Source organism: Lampetra planeri, chromosome 8 (genome assembly GCF_965212315.1).
Source record: "Lampetra planeri chromosome 8, kcLamPlan1.2.h2, whole genome shotgun sequence".
Lineage (NCBI taxonomy): Eukaryota > Metazoa > Chordata > Hyperoartia > Petromyzontiformes > Petromyzontidae > Lampetra > Lampetra planeri.
The window spans coordinates 15,383,442-15,402,973 of record NC_136114.1 but is presented as its reverse complement, the minus strand read 5'-3'; the positions used below and the strand labels follow the sequence as shown (position 1 = coordinate 15,402,973).

The 19,532-nt window shown below is 59.4% G+C and overlaps 1 protein-coding gene across 2 annotated transcripts; it reads left to right on the top strand.

Moving 5' to 3' along the window:
- The first annotated feature begins 375 nt into the window (after positions 1–375).
- On the top strand, positions 376–17,446 carry LOC144720410 (interferon regulatory factor 5-like). Of its 2 annotated transcripts, XM_078597181.1 has the most exons (10): positions 377–2,916; positions 3,817–3,960; positions 5,488–5,652; positions 12,164–12,341; positions 12,968–13,017; positions 13,722–14,070; positions 14,520–14,779; positions 15,200–15,359; positions 16,636–16,766; positions 17,077–17,446. In XM_078597181.1, exons 3-10 carry the CDS (start codon positions 5,491–5,493, stop codon positions 17,215–17,217), a joined length of 1,431 nt encoding a protein of 476 aa, XP_078453307.1. In that variant the 5' UTR covers positions 377–2,916; positions 3,817–3,960; positions 5,488–5,490; the 3' UTR covers positions 17,218–17,446. The 2 variants fall into 2 exon arrangements, with proteins under 2 accessions (XP_078453308.1, XP_078453307.1); XM_078597182.1 differs by lacking the exon at positions 3,817–3,960 and having other exon boundaries at positions 376–2,916.
- The last annotated feature ends 2,086 nt before the right edge of the window (positions 17,447–19,532 follow it).

Sequence of the window (19,532 nt, the reverse complement as noted above, 5' to 3'; positions counted from 1 at the left end):
CCAGCACCACCACCACCAGCCAGCACCACTACCACCCAGCACCACCACCACCCTGCACCACCACCACCACCACCCAGCACCACCACCACCACGATGCCTCCTGCCTCTAACCGAGCCTGCTCGTGGCGCGCCGGCTGCTCCAGGCGGCCGTCAGCGAGCGAGTTGCCACTCGTGGGTCGATGGGCACCGAGAGACGATGGCAGGGGGTGGTGGCATTACCCTCGAGATCACGCGTCTGTCTCTCTCGCCTGGGACTCGGCACGCCTCGCAGGCTGAGCACGCTCTGAGCCTGGCCTCGCGTGCTCTGGACGGGCGAGCGGGAGGCGCAGGTGGAGGTGTTCAGGTGGAGGTGTTCAGGTGGAGGTGTTCAGGCCTCGGGTGGACGCAGGGGACGCAGCCAGCATCCACCACTGTTGTTGTCCACCACTCCCCGCTCCCTCCCCCAGCATTCACCAAGCGGCACTGAGCGGTGGTCAAGGATGGTCAAAGCGCCTTCACGCCCAGGCCCTCATTCAGCAGTGACTGGACACGCACCTGAACTGTCACTGTACTCACACCTGAACTATTACTCTACTCACCTGAACTGTGACTGTACTCACACCTGAACTGTCACTGTACTCACCTGAACTGTGACTGTACTCACACCTGAGTTGTTGTTGGTCGGGCGGAATCGAAACTCAAAACAGAGCCCTTGGAGGGGCTCTCCGCCGCTTCCCCTTTCTCGCCTCGACCCGAGAGAACGAAACCTGAGACCCGCGGGGTGGGGCCTGCACGTGGTGGAGGATAAACCACGACACTTTAAACCCTCGCTGATAACACCACCACCACTCACCACCACCACCAATCACCACCACTCACCACCACCACCACCAATCACCACCACTCACCACCGCCACCAATCACCACCAATCACCACCACCAATCACCACCACCACTCACAACCACCACCAATCACCACCACCACCCTGGTCGCCCCCACCTTCACTCGCCTCCCATCCCCACTGCGACCTTGCCCGGTGGCGACACCCGAGGCTGCCTGGCACGGGACGCGCGGAGCGTGGGCGGCCCCGGGGTGGATATTTTGAGCGTCCTGGGGCATTCACGGGGAAATTCTGCAGCTCACGGGACTCAACGCCCAGATCCGGGCAGCTCCGCTCTTGCGTCAACAACAGAATCGATCGCAGACAACAAATCCCCCCGTCTGTGAATAGAACAGGAGCCCCCAGACTAACAATATGCCGATTCTGAGCCTTAAGCAGACTGATCGCGAGTAACGCCTTCGAATGTCGGTACGGCACGAGATGGGGGTTGGTGACCACAACCGCATTTGTTTCCCCCCCATCATGACGTTTTACACATCGCACCAGGTACGCATTTAAGGCTGAGTCAACCTAGGGGAGGCCCAGGGCCCGGTTTCAATTATCTTTGCCGGCTTTGTCGCGTAGTGGGCGAACCACTGCACCACCGCTCCCCGCCAAGACGCATACAGGGAGGTATTTAATGTCCGCAATAAATACCATAAACTGAAGTTATTCTTCTCTATTATTTATGAATATGATTTTAATTCAGTAAGCGTGAAACTCAATAACTAAGTCAGTACAAGACAAACAGAACACCACTCGCTATGCGAATACCTTGTCTGTGTCGCACTCCAATTACTCCCACCCCACTCACTCCCACCTCACTCACTTTCCACTCACTCCCACCCCACTCACACTCCACTCAGACCCAGTCCACTCACACTCCACTCACACCCCACTCCACTCACACTCCACTCACTCTCACCCCACTCAGACTCCACTCCCACCCCACTCTCACCCCACTTGCACTCCACTCATTCTCACTCCACTCACACTCCACTCACACCCCACTCTCACCCCACTCACACTCCACTCACTCTCACCCCACTCACACTCGACTCCCACCCCACTCTCACCCCACTCACACTCCACTCACTCCCACCCCACTCTCATCCCACTCACTCCCACCCACTCCACCCTCACCCCACTCACACCCCACCCACACTCCACTCACTCTCACCCAACTCACTCCCACCCCACTCTCACCCCACTCCCACCCCACTCTCATCCCACTCACTCCCACCCACTCCACCCTCACCCCACTCACACCCCACTCTCACCCCACTCACTCCGACCCCACTCACACTCCACTCATTCTCACTCCACTCACTCCCATCTCACACTCCACCCACTCTCACCCCACTTGCACTCCACTCATTCTCACTCCACTCACTCCCACTCCACTCAGTCCACTCTCACCACACTCTCACCCCACTCACTCCCACCACACTCACTCTCAGTCCACCCACTCCCACCGCACTCTACTCACTCTCACCCACTCACCCTCACCCCACTCACTCCCACCACACTCTCACTCAGTCCACTCACTCTCACCCAACTCTCACCCCACCCGCACTCCACTGACTCTCATCCCACTCAACTCGTACACTTCTCTCACCACCCCTCCTCATCGCTCTCTGCGCCCTGAGCTGACCTCATGCAACTCCCCCACCCGCCCGTCTGCATCACCGCATCACTTACTGTCATGCTGTTATCGGCACGTCTCCGTGTGCTCATGGCAGGTAAAGATATCCTGCAGGTGTTCGCTGGCCTCGCGTGATTGGCCGTGAAGGAGGAGGAGGAGGAGCAGGATCTTTCGAAGACAGCTTAAAAGCTTCCCGGCACGCGTGTGAGAGTCACCACCACTACCATCACCACCACTACCATCACCACCACCATCACCACCACTACCATCATCATCATCACCACCACTACCATCATCAACACCACCACTACCATCACCACCACGATCACCACCACGAGCTCGGCTCGTTGTAACTGGACGCAATTCCTCACTGAACATCTCGGCTCGCCAGAGATCCTCCAAGAACGACAGGTGAGCGACCTTCATAGATAACACATTCGCCATGCTCAAAACAACTCCACTATCTTATAGGTTTTTTTATCAGACCAGGTAAGGCCTCACTGAGCTGTGTAGCTCTTTTTCAGAAGCGACCTGGCCACAAACGATAGCTCAACGAACTGGCTCATCATCATCATCATCACGTGGGCGGTTCGAGCAGCCAAATAGTCTGCAGCTGCTCCAAACCCGGGGCTCAGTTAGCGCAGCCTAGGGAGTCGCGTGCGGCTCTTTAAGCGACTGCTTTGGCCGCTCTTGGAATGTTGAGGTTTCTTTAAAATGACCAAATTCGTAGTTTCTTCCTGCGATTGATTTTTATTGTGACGGGGGGAAAGCCGGAGAGGAATTCACGCGACCACGGGGAGAGAGAGAGACGCAAACTCCAAATATGCAGCAGCAGCAGCAGGCATCGTCAGGGTCGGGATCGAACCCACGGGCTCCTGCATGCCCCGCGAGGTAGTCAACATCTCATAGCCACCGCGGCGCCGTGCCCCTGGACGGAAATTCCCCGTGGCGAACGGCGCGGGGGGGGTCAAGGAGTGTGGCGGGGGGGGTCAAGGAGTGTGGCGCGGGGGGGTCGAGGCGTGTGGCGGGGGGGGGTCGAGGCGTGTGGCGGGGTGGAGCACGGAGTCGGCCGGGTGGCGTGAGAGAGGAGATGATGCGCGCTCTCGTGATTCACCAACAGCTTTAATGTAGCGAGCAAACTGATCGCTTCCATCAAGAGCATAGCCGACATTCGTCTCTCGCACGCGTGTCACGTGACACCAGAGCACGCGCCTGCGATGTACGCGGAGTCGCCCAGGTGTCGCGTTGACGAATGAGAAGCTGCGTGGGCGGTGACGTCATTTCTCGCTACGTCCGCGTTTCCGGGTGGAGGTTTCTGCTCAGGCGTGGAGAGTGATCCACCTCGCCCGTGATCCACCACCTCGCCCGTGATCCACCACCTCGCCCGTGATCCACCACCTCGCCCGTGATCCACCACCTCGCCCGTGATCCAGCATCTCGCGTGTGATCCACCCCGTGAGTGCCAACTGATCCACCCCGCGTGTTTAACCCCGTATCAGCTGATCGACCCCTTGAGTACCAGATGATCCACCCACGTGATCCACCCCGCGTGTACCAGCTGATCCACCCCGCGTGATCCACCCCGCGTGTACCAGCTGATCCACCCCACGTGATCCACTCCGCGTGTACCAGCTGATCCACCACACGTGATCCACCCCGCGTGTACCAGCTGATCCACCACACGTGATCCACCCCGCGTGTACCAGCTGATCCACCCCGCGTGATCCACTCCGCGTGTACCAGCTGATCCACCCCACGTGATCCACTCCGCGTGTACCAGCTGATCCACCCCACGTGATCCACCCCGCGTGTACCAGCTGATCCACCACACGTGATCCACCCCGCGTGTACCAGCTGATCCACCCCGTGGCTTGTGACATCGTCGTATCTGCAGTGTGGGGGGCTGTGCCGGTCGAGTTGGAGCTGTGGGCGCCAGGCTCGACTCGACACCTGGGCGACTTCACATCGGACAGCTTCAGAGACACGGGACGCACACAGACTGCTGTTAGCGAGCGCCTATTAAGGCTGGAGGGGCTTTGCCTCCCCAGTGTTGATGGATACAAACTCGCACACCGAATCTGGCACGCTACTCAGGGCCGTGTTGGACATCGCCACTGGTGGCAGCCGTGGCCTGCAACGGCGCCGTGGCCGCAGGGTCCACCACGTCAAGTGCAGTGCGCCCGCTCCCGCACCTCCGATGGTGGCAACTCAGACCGTGAGATGTGGCGGCGGCGGCGACTTGGGGAGGCCCTCATCCAACAGTGGACTGATCATGGCTCGTGATGATCGATATCGTGGGCCATGCCTGTGATGTCAGAGGCGACGTGATGAGTGACGTGGCGGCTGAAGAAGGCGACGTCACAGGCGATGTGTAATGCCCTGGGTTGGTGGTTGGTGTCTCAAGCAATGCGGGCAGCCACCGGCCTCCTGGTGTTTGGTGATTCCTGGGACGGCTGATCTCCTGCGTGATTGCTAACATCACACTTGATATCTGGGGGTCACGGTTCATGTCCTGTGCGATGTACAACACCACGCGTGATATTCTGGGTGACGTTGCATCTCCTGTGTGATGGTTGACATCTCCTGTGTGATGGTTGACATCGTCTGTGTGATGGTTGACATCGTCTGTGTGATGGTTGACATAGTCTGGGTGATGGTTGACATCGTCTGGGTGATGGTTGACATCGTCTGGGTGATGGTTGACATCGTCTGTGTGATGGTTGACATCGTCTGGGTGATGGTTGACATCGTCTGTGTGATGGTTGACATCGTCTGGGTGATGGTTGACATCGTCTGTGTGATGGTTGACATCGTCTGGGTGATGGTTGACATCGTCTGGGTGATGGTTGACATCGTCCGTGATTATCTCCTGGGTGACGGCCGACCATCGCGCGCGACATCCCGTGGCGCCGGTCCACCTCCTCGTCCGTGCACGGTCACCGCCCTCGGTAATTGTCCGTGTCCCGCATCCCCGCACCCTAGGCCATGCCCGGCAAGGGCCACACGCTCCTGCGGGACTGGCTGGGCAACCTGGCCGACGCGGGGCTCTACGGCGTCGCGTGGGAGGACGACTCCCGCTCCGCCGTGCGCATCCCCTGGGACAGCGCCAAGAAGCGTCTCTCTCGGGACACCGACTCCATCTTCCGGGTGAGCTGCCCCCACTCCCACCCCGTCCACCCCCCGGCTGCCGCTGCTGCCCACGCCGAGCCCCCCACTCGGGAGTGGGCACCAGGCGCCACGGGGACTCGGGCGCCCGGCCTGGGAGCGGGGCAGGGATCGACGTTCTAGATGTGAAGCTTTCGTGACTGCAAGGATTCATACTCTTAGGTTTTTTCGGTAAAGTCACCATGTAGGTAAATACAGTAAATTTAGCTGTGACGGTCCCACCTGATGACGGAGACGTGTGTTGCCTTCAAAACGTCGTGATTTATTATTTTATTTCTATAATTAGCTCTATTATTTTATTATTTACTTATATTTTTTACCTACGTGACTTTACCGAAAAAACCTAAGAGTAGGGATCGACATCTCACCAACGGCCACATTCCGGGTGACTTGCCAGTGAGTCCCACACGTGGCGTTTGACCAGATTTCACATTGGTTAGTGCTGGTTGATAGAACAATGGGCTTTTCTACACTGCCCTCTGCTGATAATGACTGCGGCATAGCGACCTGTTGGGAGGTGGTGTGTGCGGGTGACGGCGTGAAAGAACATGAGAGTGCGTGCTGTGTGGCACTGAGATCTATTTGTGCCAGTGAGCCGCGGAGTGCGAGCGAGCCGTGCAGTGTTGGTGAGCGTGCTGTGTTGGTGAGTGATGTTGGTGAGCGGTGTTGGTGAGCGTGCAGTGTTGGTGAGCGTGCGGTGTTGGTGAGCGTGCAGTGTTGGTGAGCGTGCGGTGTTGGTGAGTGATGTTGGTGAGCGGTGTTGGTGAGCGTGCAGTGTTGGTGAGCGTGCAGTGTTGGTGAGCGTGCGGTGTTGGTGAGCGTGCGGTGTTGGTGAGTGATGTTGGTGAGCGGTGTTGGTGAGCGTGCAGTGTTGGTGAGCGTGCAGTGTTGGTGAGCGTGCGGTGTTGGTGAGCGTGCGGTGTTGGTGAGCGTGCGGTGTTGGTGAGTGATGTTGGTGAGCGTGCTGTGTTGGTGAGTGATGTTGGTGAGCGGTGTTGGTGAGCGTGCAGTGTTGGTGAGCGTGCGGTGTTGGTGAGCGTGCGGTGTTGGTGAGCGTGCAGTGTTGGTGAGCGTGCGGTGTTGGTGAGTGATGTTGGTGAGCGGTGTTGGTGAGCGTGCAGTGTTGGTGAGCGTGCAGTGTTGGTGAGCGTGCGGTGTTGGTGAGCGTGCGGTGTTGGTGAGCGTGCGGTGTTGGTGAGTGATGTTGGTGAGCGTGCTGTGTTGGTGAGTGATGTTGGTGAGCGGTGTTGGTGAGCGTGCAGTGTTGGTGAGCGTGCGGTGTTGGTGAGCGTGCGGTGTTGGTGAGCGTGCAGTGTTGGTGAGCGTGCGGTGTTGGTGAGCGTGCGGTGTTGGTGAGCGTGCGGTGTTGGTGAGCGTGCGGTGTTGGTGAGCGTGCGGTGTTGGTGAGCGTGCGGTGTTGGTGAGCGTGCGGTGTTGGCGGAGCGTGCGGTGTTGGCGAGCCGTGCAGTGTTGGTGAGTGATGTTGGTGAGCGGTGTTGGTGAGCGTGCGGTGTTGGTGAGCGTGCTGTGTTGGTGAGTGATGTTGGTGAGCGTGCGGTGTTGGTGACGTGCGGTGTTGGTGAGCCGTGCGGTGTTGGTGAGCGTGCGGTGTTGGTGAGCGTGCGGTGTTGGTGAGCGTGCGGTGTTGGTGAGCGTGCTGTGTTGGTGAGTGATGTTGGTGAGCGTGCGGTGTTGGTGACGTGCGGTGTTGGTGAGCCATGCGGTGTTGGTGAGCGTGCGGTGTTGGCGGAGCGTGCGGTGTTGGTGAGCGTGCGGTGTTGGTGAGCGTGCAGTGTTGGTGAGCGTGCGGTGTTGGCGGAGCGTGCGGTGTTGGTGAGCGTGCGGTGTTGGTGAGCGTGCGGTGTTGGCGGAGCGTGCGGTGTTGGTGAGCGTGCGGTGTTGGTGAGCGTGCGGTGTTGGTGAGCGTGCAGTGTTGGTGAGCGTGCGGTGTTGGTGAGCGTGCGGTGTTGGTGAGCGTGCGGTGTTGGTGAGCGTGCGGTGTTGGTGAGCGTGCGGTGTTGGTGAGCGTGCAGTGTTGGTGAGCGTGCGGTGTTGGCGGAGCGTGCGGTGTTGGCGGAGCGTGCGGTGTTGGTGAGCCGTGCAGTGTTGGTGAGCGTGCAGTGTTGGTGAGCGTGCGGTGTTGGTGAGCGTGCAGTGTTGGTGAGCGTGCAGTGTTGGTGAGCGTGCGGTGTTGGCGGAGCGTGCGGTGTTGGCGGAGCGTGCGGTGTTGGTGAGCGTGCGGTGTTGGTGAGCGTGCGGTGTTGGTGAGCGTGCAGTGTTGGTGAGCGTGCGGTGTTGGCGGAGCGTGCGGTGTTGGTGAGCGTGCGGTGTTGGTGAGCCGTGCAGTGTTGGTGAGCGTGCGGTGTTGGCGGAGCGTGCGGTGTTGGTGAGCCGTGCAGTGTTGGTGAGCGTGCGGTGTTGGTGAGCGTGCAGTGTTGGTGAGCGTGCGGTGTTGGCGGAGCGTGCGGTGTTGGCGGAGCGTGCGGTGTTGGTGAGCGTGCGGTGTTGGTGAGCGTGCGGTGTTGGTGAGCGTGCAGTGTTGGTGAGCGTGCGGTGTTGGCGGAGCGTGCGGTGTTGGTGAGCGTGCGGTGTTGGTGAGCGTGCAGTGTTGGTGAGCGTGCGGTGTTGGCGGAGCGTGCGGTGTTGGTGAGCGTGCGGTGTTGGTGAGCGTGCAGTGTTGGTGAGCGTGCGGTGTTGGTGAGCGTGCGGTGTTGGTGAGCGTGCGGTGTTGGTGAGCGTGCAGTGTTGGTGAGCGTGCAGTGTTGGTGAGCGTGCGGTGTTGGCGGAGCGTGCGGTGTTGGTGAGCGTGCAGTGTTGGTGAGCGTGCGGTGTTGGTGAGCGTGCGGTGTTGGTGAGCGTGCGGTGTTGGTGAGCGTGCGGTGTTGGTGAGCGTGCAGTGTTGGTGAGCGTGCAGTGTTGGTGAGCGTGCAGTGTTGGTGAGCGTGCGGTGTTGGCGGAGCGTGCGGTGTTGGTGAGCGTGCGGTGTTGGTGAGCGTGCGGTGTTGGTGAGCGTGCGGTGTTGGTGAGCGTGCAGTGTTGGTGAGCGTGCGGTGTTGGTGAGCGTGCGGTGTTGGTGAGCGTGCGGTGTTGGTGAGCGTGCGGTGTTGGTGAGCGTGCGGTGTTGGTGAGCGTGCGGTGTTGGTGAGCGTGCGGTGTTGGTGAGCGTGCGGTGTTGGTGAGCGTGCAGTGTTGGTGAGCGTGCGGTGTTGGTGAGCGTGCGGTGTTGGTGAGCGTGCGGTGTTGGTGAGCGTGCGGTGTTGGTGAGCGTGCGGTGTTGGTGAGCGTGCGGTGTTGGCGGAGCGTGCGGTGTTGGTGACGTGCGGTGTTGGCGGAGCGTGCGGTGTTGGTGAGCGTGCGGTGTTGGTGAGCGTGCGGTGTTGGTGAGCCATGCGGTGTTGGCGGAGCGTGCGGTGTTGGTGACGTGCGGTGTTGGTGACGTGCGGTGTTGGCGGAGCGTGCGGTGTTGGTGAGCGTGCGGTGTTGGTGAGCCATGCGGTGTTGGTGAGCGTGCGGTGTTGGTGACGTGCGGTGTTGGTGAGCGTGCGGTGTTGGTGACGTGCGGTGTTGGTGAGCGTGCGGTGTTGGTGAGCGTGCGGTGTTGGTGACGTGCGGTGTTGGTGAGCGTGCGGTGTTGGTGAGCGTACGGTGTTGGTGACGTGCGGTGTTGGTGAGCCATGCGGTGTTGGTGAGCGTGCGGTGTTGGTGACGTGCGGTGTTGGTGAGCGTGCGGTGTTGGTGACGTGCGGTGTTGGTGAGCGTGCGGTGTTGGCGAAGCGTGCGGTGTTGGTGAGCGTGCGGTGTTGGTGAGCGTGCGGTGTTGGCGGAGCGTGCGGTGTTGGTGAGCGTGCGGTGTTGGTGAGCGTGCGGTGTTGGTGAGCGTGCGGTGTTGGCGGAGCGTGCGGTGTTGGTGAGCCGTGCGGTGTTGGCGGAGCGTGCGGTGTTGGTGAGCGTGCAGTGTTGGTGAGCGTGCGGTGTTGGTGAGCGTGCGGTGTTGGTGAGCCGTGCGGTGTTGGCGGAGCGTGCGGTGTTGGTGAGCGTGCAGTGTTGGTGAGCGTGCGGTGTTGGTGAGCGTGCAGTGTTGGTGAGCGTGCGGTGTTGGTGAGCGTGCAGTGTTGGTGAGCGTGCGGTGTTGGTGAGCGTGCAGTGTTGGTGAGCGTGCGGTGTTGGTGAGCGTGCGGTGTTGGTGAGCGTGCGGTGTTGGTGAGCGTGCGGTGTTGGCGAAGCGTGCGGTGTTGGTGAGCGTGCGGTGTTGGTGAGCGTGCGGTGTTGGTGAGCGTGCGGTGTTGGCGAAGCGTGCGGTGTTGGTGAGCGTGCGGTGTTGGTGAGCGTGCGGTGTTGGCGAAGCGTGCGGTGTTGGTGAGCGTGCGGTGTTGGCGAAGCGTGCGGTGTTGGTGAGCGTGCGGTGTTGGTGAGCGTGCGGTGTTGGTGAGCGTGCAGTGTTGGTGAGCGTGCGGTGTTGGTGACGTGCGGTGTTGGTGAGCGTGCGGTGTTGGTGACGTGCGGTGTTGGTGAGCGTGCGGTGTTGGTGACGTGCGGTGTTGGTGAGCGTGCAGTGTTGGTGACGTGCGGTGTTGGTGAGCGTGCGGTGTTGGTGACGTGCGGTGTTGGTGAGCGTGCGGTGTTGGCGAAGCGTGCGGTGTTGGTGAGCGTGCAGTGTTGGTGAGCGTGCGGTGTTGGTGACGTGCGGTGTTGGTGAGCGTGCGGTGTTGGTGACGTGCGGTGTTGGTGAGCGTGCGGTGTTGGTGACGTGCGGTGTTGGTGAGCGTGCGGTGTTGGTGACGTGCGGTGTTGGTGAGCGTGCGGTGTTGGTGAGCGTGCGGTGTTGGTGACGTGCGGTGTTGGTGAGCGTGCGGTGTTGGCGAAGCGTGCGGTGTTGGTGACGTGCGGTGTTGGTGAGCGTGCGGTGTTGGCGAAGCGTGCGGTGTTGGTGAGCGTGCGGTGTTGGTGAGCGTGCAGTGTTGGTGAGCGTGCGGTGTTGGCGAAGCGTGCGGTGTTGGTGAGCGTGCGGTGTTGGTGAGCGTGCGGTGTTGGTGAGCGTGCGGTGTTGGTGACGTGCGGTGTTGGTGAGCGTGCGGTGTTGGTGAGCGTGCGGTGTTGGTGAGCCGTGCGGTGTTGGTGACGTGCGGTGTTGGTGAGCGTGCGGTGTTGGCGAAGCGTGCGGTGTTGGTGAGCGTGCGGTATTGGTGAGCCGTGCGGTGTTGGCGGAGCGTGCGGTGTTGGCGGAGCGTGCGGTGTTGGTGAGCGTGCGGTGTTGGTGAGCGTGCGGTATTGGTGAGCCGTGCGGTATTGGTGAGCGTGCGGTGTTGGTGAGCGTGCGGTGTTGGTGAGCGTGCGGTATTGGTGAGCCGTGCGGTATTGGTGAGCGTGCGGTGTTGGTGAGCGTGCAGTGTTGGCGGAGCGTGCGGTGTTGGTGACGTGCGGTGTTGGTGAGCCGTGCGGTGTTGGCGGAGCGTGCGGTATTGGTGAGCGTGCGGTGTTGGTGAGCGTGCGGTATTGGTGAGCGTGCGGTGTTGGTGAGCGTGCGGTGTTGGTGAGCGTGCGGTATTGGTGAGCCGTGCGGTGTTGGTGAGCGTGCGGTGTTGGTGAGCGTGCGGTATTGGTGAGCCGTGCAGTGTTGGTGAGCGTGCGGTGTTGGTGAGCGTGCGGTATTGGTGAGCGTGCAGTGTTGGTGAGCGTGCGGTGTTGGTGAGCGTGCAGTGTTGGTGAGCGTGCAGTGTTGGTGAGCGTGCAGTGTTGGTGAGCGTGCGGTGTTGGTGAGCGTGCAGTGTTGGTGAGCGTGCGGTGTTGGTGAGCGTGCAGTGTTGGTGAGCGTGCAGTGTTGGTGAGCGTGCAGTGTTGGTGAGCGTGCAGTGTTGGTGAGCGTGCGGTGTTGGTGAGCGTGCAGTGTTGGTGAGCGTGCGGTGTTGGTGAGCGTGCAGTGTTGGTGAGCGTGCAGTGTTGGTGAGCGTGCAGTGTTGGTGAGCGTGCGGTATTGGTGAGCGTGCAGTGTTGGTGAGCGTGCGGTGTTGGTGAGCGTGCAGTGTTGGTGAGCGTGCGGTGTTGGTGAGCGTGCAGTGTTGGTGAGCGTGCAGTGTTGGTGAGCGTGCAGTGTTGGTGAGCGTGCGGTGTTGGTGAGCGTGCAGTGTTGGTGAGCGTGCGGTATTGGTGAGCGTGCAGTGTTGGTGAGCGTGCAGTGTTGGTGAGCGTGCGGTATTGGTGAGCGTGCAGTGTTGGTGAGCGTGCGGTGTTGGTGAGCGTGCTGTGTTGGTGAGCGTGCAGTGTTGGTGAGCGTGCGGTGTTGGTGAGCGTGCGGTGTTGGTGAGCGTGCGGTGTTGGTGAGCGTGCGGTGTTGGTGAGCGTGCGGTGTTGGTGAGCGTGCAGTGTTGGTGAGCGTGCGGTGTTGGTGAGCGTGCGGTGTTGGTGAGCGTGCGGTGTTGGTGAGCGTGCGGTGTTGGTGAGCGTGCGGGCGAGCGAGGCGCTGACGTGGTGCTCGCGCTCCTTCCGCTGGGCGCAGGCCTACGCGACCATGAAGGGCCGCGTGGACTCGTCGAAGCCGTCCGACTGGCGCCAGTCGCTGCGCTGCGCGCTCGAGAAGATGCTGGAGTGCGAGACGGACGGCGCCAAGCTCAGCCCGCCCGAGCTGTTCCGCGTCTACCGCCTGTTTCCCCGCACGACGGGCTGCTCGCACAACCGTGAGTCGGGGCTGGCCTCTCGTTAACCGGCGCTGAATACGCTACTGAACCCCCCCCCCAACCCCACCACCCACCACCACCTCTGACCTCTCCCACTCTCCCCTATGTCGTCGAAGATAAAAAAAAAATTGGGTTTGGCCACCAAATGGTCTGGACAGATTTTGTTGTTGCCCTCCAGCACCTTGTGCTGAAGGGTCTAAAGGCCACAATGTCTCTCCGACTCGCCAGCAAGTTGAAAAACAATTCTCACGGCCTACAGGTCAAGCTCATCAGTAGTTGCACACACGCACGTCATCCTGGACTGCGGAACGCATAGTTCCGACTGATAGATGTGTCCTTCCATCATGCCTTGCATGCTGCCTGTATAACGCAGACAGCAGTCTGCTGGAGTCGACTAGCAAGAGTTGACTTGTGGCAATCTTATTTTAGACAGCGGCAGCATAAAAGAGACAACTGTATATCGGTTTCGTCTTTGTTCGGGATCTTGGGGGTAGTTTAGCCATCATTGCCTTATGTCTAGGGGGGGCTTCGTCTGGACAGGCCCTCTTCCTGGTCACTGAGAACACGGATGGAATTGCCACCACCTCTCTTTAACGCTTCCTCCGTTTTTTGTCTCACTGTTGCAGAGAGAACAGCAGAGGTCTCTCAAGTGCCGGAGTTCCGGGCAAGTGAGATGGTGAGTGAGAATGTTGAGTGAGATGGTGAGTGAGAATGTTGAGTGAGATGGTGAGATGGTGCGTGAGATGGTGCGTGAGATGGTGCGTGAGATGGTGCGTGAGATGGTGCGTGAGATGATGGTGCGCGAGATGGTGAGTGAGATGGCGAGTGAGATGGCCAGGGAGAGTGGTGGTGGGCAGGATAGCGTGAATGTAAATGATTGGTCCTCTTGCCCAGTGGTCGTTAACCACCTCGTTCTAGAGGCGGCAGCAGCTGCAGAAAGCGACCGAACAAGGTTTGGGAGTTGCAGCGATTGTTTATTTGTTTTCACCGAAGGAAAAAAATTCAGTTTTTTTTCCTTCGTGCATTGCTCCAAAATGCCAACACAGTATTCATAACGCGGTTTTGTTTCATGAGCTCTGCAGTCCTCTATATACTAAGATGTATTGAGCCAAATAATGAGTGTTCGTACGCGTTTATCGGTGGGATTCTTGGTAAGAGGTGCAGTTGACAATGCAACACTTCCTCATGATGGGGCCTACGACAATGTTTGAAAGTAATCGCTTTAATTGTCGATGCGTTTGCGGTCATGTGACTTGCTGACCCTCGACGAGTGAGCAGTGGTTAATAAGTAAACGAGGACGCGTGGATATTGTAATTCCTGGTGAAGCGTGGTTGATACGCAAAAGGGCTCGTGGAGCCTAACCTGTTCTCCTCCCACAGTCACATCTCCAAAACTCGTTTGGCCAGATGAATATTGAGCCTCACTGTGCGACTCTGCTGGCGCGCGGCATGGGAGAAGACCCCGTGCTGTGCCCGCCCCTGGAGACGACAGGGACCTTCCGTGGCCCCGAGGTCTGCCTGGCGCCGGGCACCCAGGAAGAGGTGGCCTATCATCTGGACCTACGCATCGCCCTTCCTCACCACCACCACCACCACCACCTCCCGGCGCCGGGCGAGTTCTACCAAGGCGGGGCCGTCCAGCCCTGCGTGCACGACTCCAACGTGTCCATGGAGAGCGTGGGATCCTTCCAGGGGGCGGCAGTGGCACCAGCGGTGATGGAGGAGTTGGGTAAGTAGCTGCGTGCACATCTGCGCGTGCCGTGTGCGCATGCCTCTGCCTGCATGCCTCTGCCCGCACATAGCTGCAGACGCACGTACCGTGCGAGGTGTACGCGTGCACGGTACGAGGCACACCGTGTACGCGCACGAGGTGTACCGTGTGAAGTGTACGCGAGCACGGGACGCGCACAGGTGCGCACACGCAGACGCGCCTCTGTGCATGCGTCTGCTCGTACCTGGCCTCACGACTGCGCATGCGCACGCCAAACATGCTCGGACCCAAACACAAATCCGCGCGTTAGGAGGGAGATGATTCAAATATTGCAAATCGGCGGTTCGCATATGCCTGGTGAACACTCGTCATCTGCTGCAGCAGTCCATGTAAATCATTTCCACCCCCGCGCCCGGTTGTAAATCTGCGTTTCTCCCACGGGGTGGGGGTTCCATTTTGCCCGCCAGTGCACCGGCTCAAGGTGAGCATCAGCTACTTCGGCCACGTCGTGCTGGTGACGGAGGTGGCCGCCGCCGCCGGGGTGCCGGTGGGCTGCCTCGTCTGCAACGAGGAGTGGGAGCCCAGCGAGGTGGCCAGGTACAGCCTGCCCGGCATGCCGGAGCCTCGCGTCCTGCGCCTGCCCGCGCCACCCCCGCAGCTGGAGGAGATCAAAAGGCAGGAGGTCGCGGAGAGAATCTCCATCATGGGCAATGGGCTGCTGCTGGAGGTGAGTGCTTGGGCAAGTGGGACGTTGGCCACGAGCCCAACCCCAAAGCCTCGCCGCACTGGGCCTGACAATACCAGCCAATTGCACGGGCCCCACGACTCAGCCAGTCACACTAACCACACTATATACCTGCCCATAATTTAGCCAGCCATACACTTACACTAACTAAACACTATCACAATCCCTTCACCATAATAACTAGCCAACCAGCCCCAAGCACAAGCCATACCTGACACACACCCCCAGCTGTGTTGGTTTGCGCAGCCTCCATTTCAATTTTCATTTGCTTTACACTTTTCGTGCCGACTGGGCACGTGATGGTTAACGCTAATTGTCGACCGCCGTCACCCTGGGGCTAACGGGAGGGAGTGCAGGAACCTGCCCTCCGACCCTCGTGACCGTGCGTTCTGCCCGCCGCAGGCCACGCCGAAGGGGGTGGAGGCCACGCGCCTCTGCCGCTGCCGCGTCTTCTACTCGGGGCCCGGGCAGCACGCGAGCGAGAGGGCCAACGCGCTGACGCGCGCCGACAAGAGGACGCGCGCTCGCACGCTGCTCTACGACTTTGCGGACTTCCTGCAGAGTACGTGAGCGCCGCGGCCGCCACGACGCGCTCGCCACGACGCGCTCGCCATTAATGGACCTTTGTCGTTCTCCTGTCGTCCCTTTGGATGTCCCTGTCCGCCGAGCTCTCCCCGCTTGGGACGCCCATCGGGTGGAGGAGGAGGCTCCATCAGGGGGGGTTGGGGCGGGGGTGGTGGCGGAGATGCAGGAGAGTTGAACTGCAGGTGGGGAGCAGTTTGCCTCCGGGGGCCTCAAAGGAGCGCGCAGTTTTATTAATTCTTAATGGATTCTGACGGACGCGACCACTATTTGACCGGTTCTGCCTGAACTCCGCCTGTAAACAATTCTAACTTCAGAACGCGACGGATTAACGCTGCAACGAGCATTTGCCGCATGTTGCAGGGGTTCGCGGTTCGAATGCAGTGGTCGCACTGGTTCTAACTGCGGGGTCGATAACCGAAGTAATACCATGCACGCCGTCTGCTTCACGGTAGCCGTCAAAGTTCCCAGGACGTCATTTGCAAGAGTAGGCCATTGTGTGCCGGACATCAGGATCTACATTTGCAAAACTTGGAAAATGACACCACAAGCTACTTGATTTGGATCAGACAGCAATCGTCGTCTCCCACTGGCACTGATGCCCCCTGGTCTCTGGCGTTCCCAGCTGGTGACACAATTTACATTTTCAGCATCTTTCTACTCAAAACGAATGTTGGACAGCGCTCGGATCCAATTGGGAGGCAATTGGTAATTTTTGTGGCAGGAATCCGTCTCCCAGGCCATTAGATACTTTAACGCGGTTACATTTAACACCACCACCGCCGCCTTCGTAAGAATTACCTGCGACCCATCACCGGGTACGCGCCCAATCTCATCACGAGAGTGGACGGTGCTCGGAGGGGCGACCGCTATGCGCAGATCGGTATGGGGCTGCTGTGGAATTTGGAGGTGGACTGCAAATGTACACGGTGAGAAGCAGAAATAATGATCACGCGGGGGACTGTGCAGCGAGTGCCCGGGTCACCATCAAACACGTTGTGATGGCGTCGTCGTCGCGAAGCTGCCTAGGCAGTGGTGCACAAGCGCACACAACAGGACCCCAGCACAATCGTCAACGTGGTGGACTTTGGAAGGAAAGTTATGAATAAGAGTTATTGCCTGAAATGCCACCTACAAGCAATTTTATATATTTTTTCATTTTAGGGCAAGAATATTATTGACGAATGAGGTTTGTGTGTTAATGGCCGCGCTGGCGACCGTCGATTGACCGATGTTCCGTGCCGCGTGCGTCACAGAGATGAGCGCCTGGTATGACGGTGGCGCCGACGCGCGGCGGCAGCCGCCCCCCGACTGCGACGTCGTGCTGTGCCTCGGCAGCAAGTGGCCCAACGGGAAGGCCGCGCACAACAAGGCCATCACCGTGCAGGTGAGCGCTTCCTAGCATGCCCTGATCTATCCACCGCCGGACGGACGCTTCCCCAAGCAGGGCCCTTGTTCCCCGCGAGCTCGCGATGCCACGGCCCGTTCCTCGCGCCATCCTCCGGTTGCCACTCCCGTCATTAGTCTCGACCGCCGGCCATCGTCCCGTCCAGCAACGACGCGTTCCTCCCTATCTCTCACCTGCACGCGTTCTCAAACCAGCACGCGGCGTTCTCAAACCAGCACGGGTTAGACGGTGGTACGCGCGATGCGCAAACTCGACGCGTGGACCCCGACCCCTCTCGCGCCGCGTGCAGGTGACGCACATCCACTCCGAGATGCTTCTGGCGACCGCCACCGGCAGGGAAGACCCGGAGCTCTCGGTCCCCAACTCCGCCGACAACTTCCTCTCCATGATGCGGCAGCTCCGCCGGTCGGACTGCGTCGAGTTACAGTGACGCGGGCGGCTGGTGGCCGGCCTCACCGGACGGGGCCCGGTGCTCCCAATACCTTGATGTAAATGTGGGAATCGACTTTTGTTTTAACGGAAAAATATGTCGCGTGAAGGATGATGTACATTAATAGCAAGGTCTGGTATGTTAATAGCAATACGTTGATTTTTAATGTTGACAAACACAAAAGTGCACATTCTCTCTTGTGAATTAAAATCAACAATGTTTATCGTGACGTTTGCGATGAAGTGAATTATTATTATCCACGCACGTCACGGTCCGTTCAAATTTAATGCCACAAGTCCGAGAAACGTCCATCGAGGAGACGGAGCGATGCAATCGGCTCGTGCGTGGGTGGATTATTAGATGCATGATTGTGAGAGATGGTGACAGCCTGTGGGGGGGGGGCATTCATCCATCAGTGGATCGATCACGGCCGATGACGACGCGGTGAGCGTTTACGACCACCGCAGCAGACCCTGGGGGTGTGCCGGAAGCCCCGGCCGAGGGGGCTGCTGCTATCGTTACCCTGTTGGACGCCGGGCTCTCGCGCTACGCTTGGTTTCCCACTCGCAGTCTGCCACGCCGAGCCAGAACCAAAGCGATACGCTCAGCCTCGGCAGACATTTCAATCTCTCTCGGGGCCGGGAGGGGACAATGACCGCGTCCACGCCTCGGGTTCTGCTGGAGAGAAAGAACCCGGCCGGCACCTCCTGCGCTGGGCCGGCTCGGCACGGCGCGGCTGTACCGGTGGAAAAAGTTATTTGAGAGCAGATCCATCGCCGATGACCACCGGGGTCCATCTCTGACAGGAAAAACATCATGGGACCTCCTTTGCCAGTAACAAAATATGATAATAGGTTTTTCCCCTTTTTCTGGCAAACAAAACAGGTGTTAAGATGTTAAAACACCGAACTGAAACCTGACGCCAAAAGGCGTTACACGCCCTTTGGCGTTCTCTGGTCTAACACCGTTTGAGACGAGGCTAAAAAGAAAGCTGCCTCTGGTGTGGACCAATCAGTTTCAAGGACAATGCATATATTATCAGTGTTATTTGTTTGAATTCTGAAAACAAGCATTGTGCAGACACGATTCCTTGTAAAACGTTTCAGTTTGGTGTTTTTACATCTTAACACCTGTTTTGTTGCCAGAAAAAAGGGGAAAACTCTATTATCAGGAAAAATACACGGACGTCACTGGGCGAGCCTTGTTTTGGTTCTTGTTATCGACACAAACACAGTCTTGCAGTTCAATTACCCCCCCCCCCCCAACTAAAAACAACGCTTAAACCAGAAACAAGCTCCTGCTGCAGCCACCGACTACGGTAGAACCGTTCCGCGTCGCGCTCTGCCAGCGTCACACCACGAGCCGCCAACGATGCCGCAGAGAGCGCGCCGTGAGGACGCTTAACTAGCCTGCGCCTGCGCGCGCCAGTCCGTGTGTGCGTGGGCTTGTGCGTGGGCTTGTGCGTGGGCATGAAGACGAGGCCAGGGGGGGGCGGGGGAACAACGGTCGACGAAGGATGAGCCACGGGAGATGAAGGATCCTTTCGTCATTCAGAGAAGTCTCTCTCACCTGCAGCCCCGCGGTGGAGGTACGGGGGTGGGCGAGTGTGTGGGCGGCCGTGCAAGCGAGTGGGCGGGCGGGCGAGCGGGGCGCTGGCTCTCGTTGGGATTCATTAGTTCCAGGTCCGTTGGGAACGCGCGACGAGGTGATTCGAAGAGAAGCCAAGTGATTTCTCTGCCGAACGTCGTGATGGCGGGGTGCCGTACCGGAGGACGGCCGGCACGTGCGCACGTGTAGTAGCCGCAAGCTTGACCGAATCGAGTCCGAGTCTGTACATGGGAAGACGAGGCCACGAGGCCCCCCCCGCCCCCCGCTTGGCTCACGTCGCGAACTTCAGGTAAAACCCTGAAAAAATAAAAAAAGTTACAACCCGTCTTGGTCGGGGGACACGGCCGCTCTCCTCTTGGAACAAGGACGTGCCGGTGGGCGCGCTTACCCCAGCTGCACGGCAAGATAAATACACTCCCACCCAGCCCTGCAGCAAGATGGTGATAAAATAAATACAATGATGATAATAATATTAAGAATACAACTACAAAAAACCTTGTAACAATCGCACGGCTAAACACACACTTGGTCATGCGTTGGGCGCTAAATGTGACGAACGGTGCCGCTCTTCGCCAAACCTCCACGCTGCTCGTACGCTTTGATCGGGGTGGGCAGGAGGCCGCGGCGGATGCTTCCTGTGGCGGCCCCGCAGTCGCCGCTGCCGCGTCCCGCGGCCCCCCCCACCCCACTCCCGGGGAAGCCCCCCC

What these genes read in the sequence shown, in the direction of transcription:
- LOC144720410 (XM_078597182.1), top strand. Translation starts at nt 5,491, where the DNA reads ATGCCCGGCAAGGGCCACACGCTCCTGCGGGACTGGCTGGGCAACCTG. An exon ending in AGCGGTGATGGAGGAGTTGG is followed by an intron (nt 14,071 to 14,519) that starts GTAAGTAGCTGC and finishes TTTGCCCGCCAG; the next exon opens with TGCACCGGCTCAAGGTGAGC. An exon ending in ACAAGGCCATCACCGTGCAG is followed by an intron (nt 16,767 to 17,076) that starts GTGAGCGCTTCC and finishes CGCCGCGTGCAG; the next exon opens with GTGACGCACATCCACTCCGA.